The sequence below is a fragment of the Geotrypetes seraphini genome, chromosome 14 (genome assembly GCF_902459505.1).
Source record: "Geotrypetes seraphini chromosome 14, aGeoSer1.1, whole genome shotgun sequence".
NCBI lineage: Eukaryota > Metazoa > Chordata > Amphibia > Gymnophiona > Dermophiidae > Geotrypetes > Geotrypetes seraphini.
In genome coordinates this window covers 59637550-59655213 of record NC_047097.1, presented here as the reverse complement: position 1 = coordinate 59655213, position 17664 = coordinate 59637550, and the positions used below count along the sequence as shown (strand labels likewise).

The following is a 17664-nucleotide window of genomic DNA, read 5'->3' as shown; positions in this document are numbered from 1 at the left end:
CGGGAGCGGACTGCTGGGCAGGATGGACCTGTGGTCTGACCCAGCGGAGGCACTGCTTATGTTCTTATGTTAAGGGTATAGATAGAGGATCACTATACAGGTCCTGGACCCGATGGGCCGCCGCGTGAGCGGACTGCTGGATATGATGGACCTCTGATCTGACCCAGCAGAGGCATTACTTATGTTCTTATGTTTTCAGATTAGAGAAAATTAATTCAAGCAATTGGAAATCAATCCATTATCATGGAAAACATCTAAACAGAAAATGTTCAAATCCTCAAATATATTGATCCAATACATTTAGAGAGATATTTAAATCAAATAAGGGGAACATGCCATGTAAATAGCTAGCATGTGTACAGTGAAGAAATCAATCAAACATTATCTTAATTCAGCAGTCATCAGTACTGTAGCACCGGGCACAGTCTTCTGGCGTCAACACCAACAAAGAAACAGAAATATGTTCAATCAGGTTTGAAGTGTCATTTAGAAACAGGTCCAATGACAGTTTCCTTGCATCAAGGTATTGTTTTTTGAAGTATAACACCTGCTAATGTTTTAACAAAACATTTCCCATTACAATGAAGGGGGCAATTGCATTTCAAAATGTTTCGTCTGTCATCCTGCGTCTTTTTGGAACCCTAATTTGTCTGCCCATGCTGAAAAGCCTTTTAAACAGGAGCACTTGCAAGGCAAACCCATTATACTGAAAACCAGTGCCTTGATATGAAGAAATTGTCATTTAGAAATAGGTCCATTTCAGCAGTAACATCACTTATGTCCCGCCATCAACATTACTATGCTGGCTCTACCTACGTCCAAATGGTCAGGATTAGGACGTTTTCAATATGGATGCTTTTCCGATTGAAAATGGGGTATAAAGTTAGACATCCCAGTGGCCGTCTAAGTAGGTGATTTAAAAAAAAAAAAATAAAAATTATCTCCTTCGAGACCCATATTTGCGCTTCTCGTCTCCTAGAGGGCGCAGCCTTATTCTCAATACCCTGTTGAGTGTACCTTAGATTGATCTGGATCATCGCATCTCTTTGCTCTGGGGGAGGAAGGGGTCTGTTTTTTGGAGGGGATGCCCTGCTCTGCTGAGTGCCGTGGGGTCATCAGAGTCCAGACCCTGGGGGAACCTTGTTGGTGTTTCCTTTTCCACCTAGGACTGGCTTGCCTGGTCCTTTCTTGGGCTTTTCAGGCTCAGGGGATCCTCGGACTCCCATGCACCCTGGAGATGTCTTTGCATTCCCCTCCATGCTTGGGGGGAAGAAGGGGGATAGTGGGGTGTTTGGGGGATTCTGGGGTTAGTGGATAGATGAAAATGACGCATGACTTTGCGCTATTATGCTTTGTTAAGCGGATCTCCCGCCTTTGTTCGATTCTTTTGTATACTGCAGTTTTCCTATGGTTCTGCCTATTTTTCAGTCAATAAAAATTGTTTAAAATCTAAAAAAGAAAAAAAAAATTATATTTCAACATCTAGTAGTTTGCCATTCGAAAATGTCCATATTTGTTCCTCCAACTTTGGATGTTCAGCTGGAAATGTCCAACATTTTTTTCAAAAATGCCCCTCCATGTCTTTAGGCCATAGAGCTATGAATTAGTTAGCACAGCTTAAATAATGCAGAAAATGAATATAAGCTCACTTTTGCTCTGAAGTGCTCATACATGTGTGCATGTGCCTATTCCTGTCCTGGAAGACATTCCAGGACGCATAAAAATGACTTCAACAGAAGGTAAATGCTCACACCAAATCTGATGTGAAGTACCATTTATTGAGAAACTTAAGGAGATCAGGGTACCACTGGGTTTCAGAATCGCCCTCAGAGATGACTGTGGGAACCCTAAACAATCCACTCTCCGTGGTCCATCCTAGTGACATCACGGAGAAGACGAAAACTCGCCAAATAATCTTTCTGATGTTGAGAAGGGAGATGGGAGAAACAACAGCAAATTATTTCCAGTCGGGAAGTTCCCACAAGGTTAACTACTGCCTTTGCAGCTTATTGGCCTTAGAGAGAAGGGACTTGTGTTAATGACAGGTGATACAAGTCTTTTCCTCATTTTTTCTGCTGTAGACTAAGATGGCTACCCTTCTGGAAGCTTTGATTGTGTATCTGACTGTATGAGGAGTATCTTTCCTTATTTTGTGCCGCCACATTTTCCGAGACTCACCAAGCTCCCACGCCGGCTGCTGCCTCTGCTTCCGCAGACTGTCGGGCCGCTGTGACACAGAACATCAAAAGCCAGAATCCCTCCAACGCAATCTCCGATTAGAACAACCTAAAGGATCATAAAGACAGTACTTCCACAAGAAGGTACTCCTGGACCTTTCCCCGACATCGAGCACTCCTACGCCATGCTCTCCCTCTATAGCCAGCATTCCTCCACCCTCCCTTCCACACCCAGTATTTCTATGATCATCATCCCACTATCCAACACAGGGTTCACACAATTAACATTTGTCGCTTGAGCAAAACAACACGGTTGTGCCCTCTACGTATATACACTGAATTTAAATATCGTGATGTGATAAGTGCTCAGATCCATAAATTTGTGCTCCAATACTGAAATTAAGCAGAGGTTGCCACCAGAACTATCATAGCACTTTACCAGTCCCATTCACATAGTCTCATATTCTTAAATTTATAAACTTTTCACTTAGCTGTTCTCTGGAGCGGTTAAACCAGGAATCGAAAATTTTATCTTCACACTTCTAAAGCAGTTGTGTCCTGTATTGTCTGCCCCTGCTCACGACAGTACATCGGCGACACTAAATGAATGATCAAGGCGAGGATAGCAGAACACCTGTGCAATATACGCACGGGGCATCTGCCATAAGAACATAAGAAGTTGCCTCCACTGGGTCAGACCAGAGGTCCATCGCGCCCAGCGGTCCGCTCCCGCGGTGGCCCATCAGGTCTACGACCTGTGAAGTGGTTCCTGACCATTTCTCTAACCTACCTCTACTTCTATCTGTACCCCTCAATCCCCTTATCCTTTAGGAACCTATCTAAACCTTCCTTGAACCCCTGTAATGTGCTCTGGCCTATCACAACCTCCGGAAGCGCGTTCCATGTGTCCACCACCCTCTGGGTAAAAAAGAACTTCCTAGCATTTGTTCTAAACCTGTCCCCTCTCAGTTTCTCCGAGTGACTCATAGTGGCCCACTGGCAACAAAGAAGCCACGAGGAGGAGGATTTAAAAAAACACCGTTTTGGCAATTGGGGGTGATATCTCCCAGGCACTACTTATCAGAGAGCAAAGATTTATTCACTCCTGGCAAATCCTTCAACCCCTGGGTTTGAACACTGAAATAGAATGATTCCAGGTTTAAGGAGTGATATTTGGGGGACTGTATGATTGGATGTACGGTGTGGAAGGCTTAGAGATAGTGTTTTAAACCTCGCTGTCAGAATGAGGCTTGGAATCAAACAGTTTAAATAGCTGGGTGTTTAACTGGGTGGATAACGGGTTGGCATTGTTTTGTTTGTGGGACTTGTAGCCCTGAAACTTGTGAGGATAGAGAAAAATTGATATGTTAGTTTGGGATTACACCTCTCCCTCCGTATTCACGGTTTCAGCACTCACGGTTTCGATTATTCACAGTTTTTAGCTTGCTGGCTCCTCCCTCCAAATTACAACAGCTTGCATAGAGAAATCGCTAATTCCAAGCGTTTACAAAGAAAATTGCTGATTCCCGGCACTTTCTTCACCGTGTTTTGCCTCTCCTTTAGGAACAAACCAGGTCTCCCACCATATTATTTGCGGTTTCACCATATTCACGATGGTTTTTAATAGAAAACAGCGAACAACACATGAAAAAGTTTATTCGCGGTTTTTCTGTATTCACGGGTCTGTTAATCCCCAATCACAGCGAATACGGAGGGAGAAGTGTAGTTATATAGTGTGGCTGGTAATATTGGGGATGTATTTTTGGAAGTACGTATGTATTTTTTTAATCTTTCTCACGTATGAAGAAAGATTAAAAAAATTGCGGCTGTACTCACTTGAGGAAAGAAGAGAACGGGGAGATATGATTGAAACATATAAGTACATCACGGGACACATCGAGTCAGAAGATGATATCTTCTGGCTCATGGGACCCTCGACCACCAGAGGGCATCCGCTGAAAATCAGGGGAGGGAAGTTTCATGGCGACTCCAGGAAGTACTTCTTCACCGAAAGAGTAGTGGATCATTGGAACAGACTCCCACTCCAGGTGATAAAGGCCAGCAGCGTGACGGATTTTAAGAGAAAATGGGATACTCATGTGGGATCTTTAAGGGAGTAAATTCAGGGGAGGGGATACTTGGAATGGGCAGACTTGGTGGGCTATAGCCCTTTTCTGCTGCTTTTTTCTATGTTTCTAAGTGAGTCTGTTTTTTATTGTAGTAATATTCCTCCTGAAGAAGTGTTACTCCAGGGTTTACAGAATCACAGATTTCACAGGAAATTAAAGGATTCATATAAGCAGAGGGGAGCATAGGAGGGGTTCAACTGCTCTGGAGAACAGCTAAGTGAAAGTTTATAAATATAAAAACATGAGATTATTTGAATGGGAGCGGTAAAGTGCTATGATTGGTTGTGGGTCTGAGCACTTATCACATCACAATATTTAAATTCAGTGTATATATGTGTTGGATAGTGGGTTAAATTTATTCTTATTTGAACTCCAGGTTTTGTATTATTTTGATTATAATCGTCATCCCCCAAAACCCACTGACATACATATAGGACTTCTATGCCAGCATCCAGCATCCCAACACCAACCCCCACCACAGCCTTCATGCAATGCCTCTTCTCTTCATTTGTAGAATTACTCACTTGTCCGCAAAAGCCAGTCCCCTCCCTGGATTTCAGGAAGTCGCCGTAAGCCTGGTTGATGCGCGCCACCACCGTGGAGACAATGTTCTGGTAGTTGATGGAGGACGTGGCAAGGAGAGGCAGTGCGGCCAGCGGAATGTGGTCCTGGCTACTGAACAAGTTGTCGCTGTCATAACTGTATGGACTCAAACTGAGAAAAAGAGAGGAATAGAGGTAGAACAAAGCAAAACGAGAAGGAGGGAGAAAGAGAGGGGAAAAGAGAAGGAGACATCTTGATATAGTTATGGAGCAAATCAGAGAAAGAATGATGAATACAGAGTTGGAAAAAAAAGGGGAGAGATGGAGGTGACTGCAGAAGAAATGAAAGACAAATAGGGATGACTGAAAGCTTCCAATTAAGCCAGGAATGTCGTCTGTAGGATGGCAAGTGGCTAGTATCACCAAGCTACCACTGCAGCTGGCTCTTGCCTGAAAGTTCAAATTATGGCTACAGTATAATCTCGTTATAACGGACTTCAAGGGACATGGAAAAACAGTCCGTTATATCCAGAGTTGCATTTAAAAAAAAAACCAAAACAAAAACTTTATTTAGAGCAACTTGAAACAACATACAATCAATGAACAACAGTCACTGCACAAGCATATCAGCAACATCAATAACAAAACTCAGCAAAAACATTGGTATAGCACAAAATGATTGCAAACCAGAACACTAAAAGATGTTCTAAAGCATTATATCGCACTGTACTGGAAAGAAAAATACTCTGTCATTTTCTTCTGGGCTGCATTTTGATACTATATCATTGGCATGCCATGCGCCTTGTAGGCGAAGTCTGCATGTCCGTTATAGCTGAATAAAACTACAGCTAAAAGCTGTCCAATATATCCGAAAGTCCATTATACGCGAGTCCGCTATGTCCGATAATTTTCTGCATGTTTATAATGGCGCTCGCCCAGGAACAGCGGACCTCGTCCGCTATAGATGAGGTTCCATTATAAGCGAGTCCGTTATAACGATATTATACTGTATATCATCATTGGAACTTTCGAATCCTCTCTTTAGCCGTTTGTGCTGTGTTCATGCTTGATCTACAGCAGTGATGATGGCACAAGGAAATTTCACAGCAGCCCCAGACTGGCTAAGATGTGCCTATCTGAAGGGCTGAGACAGAATCTGAAACCAGAAGAGGCACTTCAGACTTTTATTCTCCTCACAAAATCATCTAAGGCAGGGGTGTCCAATCTTTTGGCTTCCCTGGGCCGCATTGGCTGAAAAAAATGTTTCTGGGGCCGCGCAAATGCTGCAGCAAGACAGAGGAGGGAACCGGCAAGATGGTAAACACCCGGGGGCAGCAGAGGAAAACACTGCATCGCCCTCAACCGGGGCCACACAAAATACTTCACAGGGCTGTATGCGGTTCTCAGGCCGCAGGTTGGACACCCCTGATCTAAGGGGAGAGCAGTGCTGCAATGCCACTTTACAGCAGTCTGGCATCCCTTGTGGAAGACTATTCTACACTTTTATTTCACAACATGATTTGTTTGTATATAGGCCACGACGCACAGCAAGATATCTACACAATTAAACCAACAATATTTTCTGCGATTAAGCAGCCCTTCGAGATTCAATCCAATTTCCATGGAGGGAGTCATTACCCCCCCCCATCCCTTCAATGATAGATGACACGTATTTGGTCAGCCCAGACACACTTCACTGTACAAACACGCAGCTGCCACCCTCCCTGACACATGTGAATACAGTCTGAGCTGGCGGCAGCTCTTCTTTAAACGCAGGCTGTGCTAAAAAAATAAAAAAAATAAAAAAAAGGCAAAAATGAGACTCTCGTACTTGGAGACGAGCGCATAGGCCTCAGCACAGATGGGAGGGCAGGGCACGAGGCGCAGCGCGATGTGTCCCAGCGCTTCAGGGAAGTGTACCCGCATGACGGCATCAAAGGCAGAGGACAGGGTCTGCATATCGGCCTGTTTGGACGCCAGATCACCTCCTCCTAGGTCTAGGATGTTGCCACTGTGCAGGACGAGGACGAGAACGTGGATCTTACACAGTTCACTGACACACTCCACAGAGCCAGCCTGCTGGCAATGGCCAGAAAACAAGAGAGAGAGAGAAGCAGAGAGACAGTGTGAGAGACAAATAGAAAGATGCAGAGAAAAAGGAAAAAAAAGAGACAGGGAGGCGAGGAAAGAATTGGGCAGAGGGGAAGGGACAGGTGCAGAAAAAGATACACAGGCAGAAGAGTGAAAATAGAAAGAGGAAAGGGATACAGAGTGTAAGAGAAAGAGGAGAGAGAGAGAACATTTTAAAATACAGTTCAGAGTTTTAGAGATGATATAAATTAAGGAGAGAATTTTCAAGCTGTTTATTATCCATGTATGATGTTCAATTTTCAAAGCAGAAAGATCTGTGCGCTTTCACTTTGAAAGATAGATTTTGTTTTTTGGGGAAAATAACTCATGTAAATTTCATTCTGGAGAATGTGGTCAAAGATAACGCAATAGCTGACTTGTTCCCCCCCCCCCTATTCTAAAGAGGAAGAATACCCCCTCTCAATACCACTAAAATCTGTTTTACTCCTTGGGATTTTGCCAGGTACTTGTGACCTGGTTTGACCACTGTTGGAAACAGGATGATGGGCTTGATGGACCTTCAGTTTGTCCCAGGATTGCAACTCGTATGTTCTTACAAGCATGTAAACCAGGGCTGCCCAAGTCAGGTCCTCGAGATCTACTGGCAGGGCAGGTTTCCAAGATATCCACAATGAACATACATATGAGAGATTTGCATACCAAGAAGGCAGTGCATGCAAATCTCTCTCATGCATATTCATTGTGGACATTCTGAAAACCTGGCCTGCCAGAACATCTCGAGGACTGGACTTGGGCAGCCCTGATGTAAACTATGGAACAATCTGTGTACTTTTACAATAGTTAAGGAAGAAAAATTTCAAATGGCTAATCCAGGTGTTTAAATCACTATTTACATGTGTAAATAGCTTTGGAAATAGTCTTGTAAGAGGGCAGCAATTTACTAATTACTAGATATTACTAATGATTTTTAAAGTTTTGAGAATGGTTATCACCTGTACTGAATGTGGATCAGCCATCTAAGGTCTAAAGGGATAGATATATTAACAATACCCACCAGGAATAAAATTCAAAGTCAGTGGTCATAAGAGGCCACCGTGCCTGATACCCAATGCTGCAATAAGTCGTTTAACCTCCAGGACAGCCAGATAAATAAATTTCCTCTGGGCCAGCAAAAACCCGCTGATCCCCCAACAATAGCAACCTGTAACCCCAAGGGATGGGGTGCTTTACAATCTGTACTTCTTGTCCTGGTATGTTTTATACCTGTTCTGACCACTGATTGTACGGTTTCTATTGCAATTTTCAATAATTATTAAAAAAAAAAAAAAAAAATTAAAAGTGTATCGACAAAAAAATGCTCTGTTTCATTAGCTGGACCCAAAGAATGGAATTCTCTTACCCTGAATATCCACATTCAAAATGAAGTAGATAAGAAACTACTGAAAGGTCAATTGTTTGTTCTGACTTTCAGTACATAGTGATGGAATTTGGGAGGTAGTACTGATGGTATGTACAGTATGTGTTTGTGAAGTGTTACAGTGAATGGGTATTTTGAGTGTTTTATTTATTGGTCTAGTTTTTATTGTAGTCTACTCTGGATGAAGGCAGAGTAGAAATCAACGGGGGTCGATATTCTCCTTTAAATAAACCACGGGGCCAATATTCAATAGAGTTTAGCCAGGCAGCAGAGGCTCGATATTCAGCAGCACTTAATTCAGGGCTACTCATGTCCGGTCCTCGAGGTCCACAGGCAGGCCAGGTTTTCAAGATATCCACAATTTATATGCATGAGAAAGATTTGCATGCACTGCCTGCTTGGTATGAAACTCTTTCTCATGCATATTCATTATGGATAGCCTGAAAAGCTGGCCTGTCTGTGGATCTGGAGGCCCAGAACTGAGTAGTTAATGATGCTAATTATCATCCCTAACTAGCTAGGACAACAAAACAGCTGTCCTAACTTTATGCAGCAAGTTTAACTGGGCACCAGTTTGAATATCGGCCAGTGCCAAGTTAGCTTCCAGGTCAGCTGTCGTACCAGGAGTCATGCATGCCTTGGCGTTGAATTTTCAGAGTTTGTTCAATCCACGGGTGAAAGCAGCTTACTAACTGTGGGCTGAATATAAGATAACATAACACCAGATTTTTAAACCGCATAACCATTAGTTCAATGCGGTTTACAAAAGTTTATAAATTAGTACAATGAAAGCGGATTAGTTCAGGAATCTTGAAAAAAAGGAAAGCTTTCATTTGTTTTCTAAACTGTTCATAAGAACAAGCTGTAAGCAATAGCTATCGAAAATCTTTATCGTAATGAGCTGCTATCAACCCCCATATAAATAGGCCTGTCCGGAAACTGCATGCTTAGTTCAGCTAAAAAGCGAGCTTACGCAGTGTGCGCCCTATTGATGGGAGGCATTCCTGGGGCTGTTTTTATGGTGGACTCGGAAAGCAAATATGGAGAAACTGAATTTTCAGATCTGTGTGTGTTGTTTTCCAGTAAAAATCTGCCTGCTACACAGTTTCCCTTGGAAAATTATATATGAAGGTTTGTACCTATAGTCTGTCTGAAAAATTTCCCCCCTTTAAAGTTTTGATTACATAATACTGCCTGCAGTAGAGAGAGACAGGCAAGACAAAAGAAAGGGAAAGAGACCGAGGCCCCGATGCTCAAAAGCTTTCCGTGGCAGTAAGACTGATTAAAGCAGTCCTTCTGGTACAGAAAACTCCCCTGCCGATGCACAAAAGGGATCTCTGTGGCTGCTGACGATCCTCATAGCAACCACTGAGAATCCTTTACTAATGCATTACATGGAGCTCATTAGTATTATAATGAGCACTCCGTGTAATGCTCAAGACAGAACGCCCACTTTTTACAGGCAAAATTTTCCGGCAGGGCCTGGGCCGTCATAGCCTTACTTTCCTGTCACTGTCTGAGCACCAATTGGCTCAGGAACTGACAGGAAAATAAAAAGTGAAAGCTCTGCTCAGACCTCCAATAATGCCCCCGATTCCTCCTCCCACTGATCCCCCACCCAAAAAAGACCCCCCGATTCCCCCAAGAGTTCTCAATAGCCCTCCACCTCCCCTCTTTCCGAGCATCCCCCACCCACAAAAACAACAACTGGTGGTCTAGTGCGGTCGGGTCCGACCCCTCCCCCCAACTCAATGACCCTCCCTCCCACCTGGTCATGTGGGCCGGGACACCTCCCTCCTGACACTCCCCGGCAGGAGGGGCGCCCACTCCCTTTTGCCTCTGGGCCCGCCTCTTCAAAATGGTGGCTCCAGAGCTGGCAGGGGAAGCCCCGAATCAGTTGAGTCAGCAGCCTCTGCTCTCCCCCCTGCCGGTTCTCTGGAGCCGCCATCACCTGGGCAGAGAAGAGAGTGGTGGCTGTAGGCAGGCAGGAGGAGCTGTGCCCTCGTGATTGCCCTTCTGAGCAGGCGCCAGGCACAGTCCCCCTCTCCCCTCTTTCACTGGTGTTGCTCCACACAAATAGCATGCTTATAATCTATATGCTATTTTGCTGAGCATCACCAGTAAAAAATATATATATATATATATTAAAAATAAATCCTTCCCACCACAGTATTTTTAACTGTCGTGTTGGAGCTTTGTGCATCCTGCTCTCAGTCAGATCAAGAGAACAAAGGACAATGAGATAGAGACAAAGACAGAGAACTGAGAAGAGTGAGAAATACCTCGGGGGTTGTTGCTGGATCTAATTCATCCTGACTAAAACTGCTCGCAGCCTCAGCACCACCTCCTAAAGAGCAACAGAAGAAGATAATTGAAGGGCATTCTGGGACATCATTCATGACCCACCATGGCACAGAGTGAGGGAGGGAAGCCAAAAGGGGAAATACCACAGGTTTTTCAGGAGCCCAGAGGCAGTGAGAGGAGGGAGGGGTAGGATATCACAGGTTTACTGAAGATCTCAGAGGGAGGAGAGACAAAGGTGAGATACCATGGGTTTATAAAGGAGCTCAGGGTGAGTGAAAAGAGGCAGAGACAGAGGTAGGATATCACCAATTCATTTAGAAACTCAGAATGAGGGAGGAGAGGCATCGATGACAATAACTGGTATCCACTTTGGACTAGAGCTGTGGATTTCTTCAACTCAAGACTGGATCATCCTTTCCTAATGTCCCAGGAGCCTCTGAATAAGGGGGCTATTGCTCCTTTTTAAAATCTGCAACTTAGTTAAGGGTGCAAGTGATCTAAATAGGTTTTCAGGTACAATTCACGAGCATTCCCGCAGGGCCTTGTCGTCTCGTGATGCTTGGTTCGAGAATGCTGCACAATTAGGAAACGAGCGAGTTAAACTGGCCGATCTATTCCGATCATCTTTTTTCAGCAAATCCTTGGTTGTCCTTACTAGTCACTTGACTTGATCACTTAATGTGGGTATGAATGGAAAATATTCAGTGGTTAAATATTAGCCTTACTGTTTATTCCAGTTTTATATGGCATTTTCAAATGTATTTAACATCAAATGCACTTAAAATGCCACTTATATAAAATTAGTCCTTGAGTAAAGTGTGTTCGATGACAAGAATGCACATACTTTTACAAAACCTGGGTGAGGGTGTGTTTGAGGAGCAGGTTCTGGGTGGAGTGTGAGCGGAGACATGATTTCTGTGTACCTGCATGCAGACATTTACATCTGCTCCCAAGCCAGGTATAAAAGTTTGTGGCTACATTTTAGCCGCAACGTCAACCGTCTTCTGGGGCAATTTTATAAAGACGCATGCCAATGGCCCTTGTTTGAGAAGCTCTTGTGTTGCAATCAGTGCTTACGTGTCCATATTGCTCGGATATCCAAATCCTGATTTTTTTTTTTTTTTAATTCAGGACAGGTAGGGTTACCATATGGCTCCAGAAAAAGGAGGCTCGACTGAGACATTCGGGTTTTACTTCCATTGCTTTCAATGGAAATAAAGCCCAGAGGTCTCTATCTGTCCTCCTTACTTCTATTGCTTTCAATAGAAGTAAAACCTGGATGTCTCAATCTGTCCTCCTTTTTCTGGAGTCATATGACAACCCTAAGAACAGAGATATCTAAAACTGCGGTTTGTCCATATGGGAAGGGACATGGTCTGGGTATGTTTTGGGCAAGACCAAAACACGGCTGTCTAATTCTAACTTCAGAAGGACATCTACGTTCAAAAAGATGGGCGCTGGTATTCAGTCTGCCTCCTTGGACGACCAAGTATTAGAAAAGGGCTTTGACTGAGTAGCACTCCAGTGGAGGGATTAAGGCAGTGTCTCTCAAACTGTGCACCATGAGATTCCAGAATTTTATTTTAAAAAATTCCCTTCCTAAGTTTGCACTAGAATAGATGACTTGCATTCCACATAGGAACGTCTGTCAATGTTATGAGCGTCTGTGCCCGTAAGGATATAACCGCCAGCGTCATTCTTTGATGCGATTGGTCCTTGAAAACTAACAGCTAGTAATTTTATTCTTATTTTTTTTTTATAGTGGTTATCCTAACTTGAGCAACAAAGCAAATCGAGGCTTTGTTACTGTTTGGATCTTCTTATCTTTGCAAACTTGGATTTTCAGCTCCGACAGAAATTTAAAAAGAGAACAACTGCAGATGGTGGATGACGAAATGCGGGTTTGCTCGTCGACTTATCGAGCCACATTTTCAGTTAATTTGCACTCAAAAACCAGCACATCCATCGCATTGATTAGCAATTCTGTTCTATCTTCTTTAGCGTCACCGTTGTTACAATTACCCATACATAGCTTAAAGAACTTTAAATAAATAATTCAAATTATTAATTTCTTGTTGGTTTTGCAATTTTATAATTTCAATTATGATGAATCTAAGCTTAATTGATTCTTAAGCTACATTTCTTTTTTTTTTAAAGTTTTACATAAGGGTTTATTCATAGGAAGATGCTTAATGGATTTTTGCATACTAAGGGCTCCTTTTGCTAAGCTGCGTTAGGGCATTAATGCGCGGAATAGCGCAAGCTGAATTGCCCTCAACGCCAGCATTGAGCGTTAGTTCTAGCCGTGTAGTGTGCGGCAATATCCTGCGTGCGCTAAAAACTCTAGCGTACCTTAGTAAAAGGTTTTGTTTGTTTATTCATCATAATTTCCACCACAATCACAACACGTAGAATTATGGGTGACTGAATTTAATGTCTGTGAAAAACATTTGCTTACTTGCATGATTATGTTAAGTTAAAACTACTCTTTCTAAAGTCTTGGACCCAATTTTTGTGGACTTGAGTGGATCAAGTTTAAAATTTCAAAATAGCAATATGCTTTTCCTATTCTTTTTTTTCAGATGTTTGATAACTTGAATGAATATTATTTTTTTTTCTTGATCATACTTTCTGTATAAGACGTTATGCTTGGAAAATAATTTAAAATTGTATAAATATAAATAATAATAATAATAAAAAAATGTGCTTAGTTTAGTGTGCCGGAGCTAAAAAGGTTTGAGAGACACTTGATTAAGGGAACTCGCCAACTTAATCCCCCAGTGGTTGCTATAGCCCCTCCCACCAACACTAGACTGGCACTATTCATATGTTAACTCATTCTAGTTTGTAAAATGGAGGTTTGTGATGGGTGCATGGATGTCCATTTCTTTTGTATTTTAGAATAAGATTGCACCGTCAGCAGATCTTGTTCCAAAATACAAGCATATGTGGTTTTATAAATTAGGCTAAGCATTAATGACTTTTTTGCCCTCTCAAGTTAAGTGACCTGTTATACAATATCCTCATAGGGAGGTCTAAGTGGGTGTGTGGGCTAAATGGGGCAGGGAGGCTGAACTCGGGGAATGTGATGCCGTAGGTTTGGGATTTGATGAAAAGGTCCCAGACCAGAGAGATTCCAATTTTTCAGTAATTCAGTGGTTGAAAGTCACACTTAAAAACTTTATTTCCTAAAGTTTAATTTCTAATACTGATTTTACTTTTGGAGGATGTTGTATAAATATATAAAATGCCAGTTGGCTGTCCCTAGATAAGTAGACAGAAAGATTTGATGTTTTATTTTTAAAATACTGGCGACCAGCGATAATGTGGACTAGGACATGGTTGAATTATTGCCTAATATGTTTTGTTGTTCTTTATATGGAATTTGTATTTTTTGTGGTCATTCGTGAATATTTGTTATTAAGACATAACGAATAATCAAATAAATAAATTTTAAAAAACCCTTTATTTCCACCTGCAACCACTGAAATTAAAATGGTAGAAAAGGAAAATATTAGCATCCATTTTACCACTTTTTATACTGAGGGTTTTTTGTTTTTTTTAAACTATCAGGTACACAGGTATATGTTTTTTGCCCACTGGTTACAAATTGGTGCCAAAACTTAGCACTGATTTGTACCATGCCTGTTATTATATCAGCCATACACAGCAGACAGAGCAGATGTATTGTTCATTCAGCTGAAGCTACAATACACAGACTGCCACCTAGTGACTGATGCAAATATTTACATGTTACACTGAACGTATAACAACTCCATCTTAATTAGTGGAAGCAAGAATGTGTACTTGATACTGGCTAGGCGGACCCTTGGTCTGACTTAGGGCTCCTTTTACTAAGCTGCAATGGCGGTTTTAGCGAGCGCAGAATTGCTGCGCGCACTAGATGCTAACGCCAGCATTGAGCTGGCGTTAGTTCTAGCCACGTAGCGCGGGTTTGGTGCGCGCTAAAAACGCTATCGCGTCTTAGTAAAAGGAGCCCTTAGTATGGAAAATCTTATAGGGCACAGGGAATTCTGGTATAGACAAAGAGATATAGAGATGTGGGGAAATTCTGTAACTTGGCTCCACAGTACAGATACAAAACCAAAAAAGAAGTAGGAGAGAACCTGGTTTGTGCAAAATTCATTAAAACAGTAGACGTTCCGAAGGAGGACTCAAATGTCCTGGAAGGAATCCATCTAGACCAGTGGTTCTTAAACCTGTCCTGGGGGACACCCAACCAGTCGGGTTTTCAAGGTATCTGTAATGAATATGTATGAGGCAGATCTGAATGCCTGAAACTTCTATTATATACTCAAGAACAGTTTGAATGCATTCATATTGTGACTATGCAAATAGACTACTGTAACTCTGTATTTTCCTTTACTTAATATATGTCTTTTTATTTTGTGATTTTTATGGAACTTTTTATTTTGCAATTTTATTTTGTGATTTTTATGGAACTTTTTATTTTAGAATTTTATTATGTATGGAAACTTGTAAGCTGCCTTGGATAAAGGCGGATGAAAAATGTTTTAAATAAATAAATAAATATACAAATACTAGTGTTTAAGCCTGTTACATTAACGGGTGCTAGAATATATGTCTGTCTGTCTTTCTTTCTGTGTCTCTCCCTGCCCCTATCTCTTTCTTTCTTTGTTTCTGTCTCTCTCCCTGGCCCCTTTGTCTGTCTGTCTTTCTTTCTTTCTGCCTCTCTCTCTCTGGCCCCCTGTCTGTCTGTCTTTCTTTCTGTCTCTCTCCCTGCCCCCTGTCTTTCTATGCGTCTGTCTTTCGTTCTTATGCGCCTCCTGCCTGTCTTTCTGTATCTGTCCATGGCCCCCTTCTCTCTCTCCCCCAAAAGCAAACCAAGATTACTCCCTGGCCCCCTTTACCTCTCCCCCCCATTCCCTGTGCAGCAGCAGCATTCCCCCCCCCACACTTCCCTGTGCAGCAGCAGCAGCATTCCCCCCTTCCCTGTGCAGCGCGTAGCAGCATTTCTCTTCCTCAAAGCCGCCGCGGCAGCTCCTCTTACGATCCGCGCCTGCGTCAGAAGCCTTCTCTCTGACATGACGTCAGGGAGGCTTCCGACGCAGGTGCAGCTCGTGGGAGGAGCCACAGCGGTGGCAACGGACTGAAAAATAAACTTCAGTAAGGGAGCCGGCCAGATCGCGGGCCACAGCCAGACCTGGGGGACCTGTGTTAGACGGAGTGAAGGCGGGAGGGGAGGAGTCGCCACCGTGGTCGCCGCCTCTGTGGTTAGGGTGCCTCCGCATGCGCAGTAGAAGGAGCCAGGGATCTCGGCGTTTTAAGTACGCATGCGCGCTTAAGGTTTTATTATAGAGGATACCTCATGCAAATTCATTAGGGACATCTTGAAAACGTTACTGGTTGGGGTCTCCCAGGAAAGGTTTAAGAACCACTGATTTAGACTTATTTGACAATGAATATTGGGGGGGGGGGGGAGAAGTGTGCGATTTTCAATTTTCAGATGAAACAAAAAAGGTCAGCCTGCATCTGAAAAGAATTATAATTCATTGATGGTACAAAAGAATGACCTATTGTGCTTTTATATTGATCCTGTTGTATAATAATTCGGTGATTTATTATGTTTATTAAAACGTTTTGCAATTGGTTCTATAACATTTATTTCTATTCTACGGTCTTTTGATTATACTTCGATTTGTGGTCCTAGATTGTTGTGCCTCCAAAATTGTTTTTACACGGACCTGTCGGTCTAGTTTTCATCCTAATAAATTTTGTGTTTGTCAATCCTCGACTCTGTGAATACAGTGGTAAGTTTTCGAGATATATTTCTTGACATATAATTTTTCTCTTTGCAAAAATCTGGCACAGTGAAAAACCAATATGACCTGTAGACAGCCAAGCTAACCAGCTGGCCAAGCTAACTGGGGAGGTGGAATGTTTGCACTTTGAAATACAGAAGCACTGAACCTTGGAAGAAATAAGGTTACCAGATTAGCCTCTAAAGAATGCTACAATAAACAGGCACTTGATTCTTTCCTGTCCTTTTGAAGTGAAATTGTTTTTTGTTTCCCTATGATCCTTCTTCTTACTTTAATAATCCTATACTCTTTAAATTGCTACAATAAATATACCTAAGGGCCTCTCTTCCTGCCTCCCTTTAGGCTCACATCATTGCTTCTCCTGTATGTTCTTGAATCTATGCTTTTCGACAGATAAGGCGCAGCACACAGGGTTCACTGGAAGTATAGAAGCCATCTGTGAACTAGAGAAATATGCATAGCAATCCCCTCTACTGCCCATGAATCATTACCCTCCAATTAAAAGGGCTAATTTATATTTTGTTACTTCCAAGAGACATGACATAATCCACTAGATAGATTGTGAGCCCACCGGGACAGACAGGGAAAAATACTCAAGTACCTGAATAAATTCATGTAAAACTGTTCTGATCTCCCCTGGGAGAACAGTATAGAAAATTGAATAAATAAAATAGATTATAAGAAACAAAGGAATGTTTATGGCTCCACCTGAGTTACACTGGGGTTATCTGAGCTAATAAATATGCATTTTTTTTTCTCTATTCTGTACATTTGAGACATTTAAGTACATCACGGGACGGGTAGAGGTGGAAGATGATATCTTTCTTCTCAGGGGACCCTCGACCACAAGAGGACATCCGCTCAAGCTCAGGGGAGGGAAGTTTCGTGGAGACACCAGGAAATACTTCTTCACGGAGAGAGTGATTGAGCATTGGAACGAGCTTCCAGTTCAGGTGGTCGAGGCACGCAGCATCTCAGACTTCAAGAACAAATGGGATACCTATGTGGGATCCCTACGAGGTCATGCCAAGGGATAGGGTCACTAGGACTGAATGAGCGGGTCAGTAGAATGACAGTATAATTACAATTATTCTTTAGGGGGTCAGTAGACTTAAGAGGGTGGAGAATGACAGGGAGAACTGAGATAAGACTCTCTCCTCCAAACCCGAGATATTATGCAATGCTGAGAGGGAGCCTCAG

At 42.6% G+C, this 17664-nt stretch overlaps 1 protein-coding gene across 2 annotated transcripts in view; it reads right to left on the bottom strand.

Annotated features, from left to right (window-relative positions):
- The window catches only part of PITPNM1 (phosphatidylinositol transfer protein membrane associated 1), a 78892-nt gene that overhangs the window by 28398 nt on the left and 32830 nt on the right, over nucleotides 1-17664 (bottom strand). The window contains exons 9-12 of one of the 2 annotated variants that reach the window (XM_033920548.1): nucleotides 10639-10703; nucleotides 6680-6927; nucleotides 4831-5020; nucleotides 2179-2286 (exon numbers count right to left, since the gene is read on the bottom strand). In XM_033920548.1, coding sequence (XP_033776439.1) covers nucleotides 2179-2286; nucleotides 4831-5020; nucleotides 6680-6927; nucleotides 10639-10703 — 611 coding nt within the window. The remainder of the gene's footprint in view (nucleotides 1-2178; nucleotides 2287-4830; nucleotides 5021-6679; nucleotides 6928-10638; nucleotides 10704-17664) is intronic. The other variant, XM_033920549.1, reaches the window with a different exon arrangement.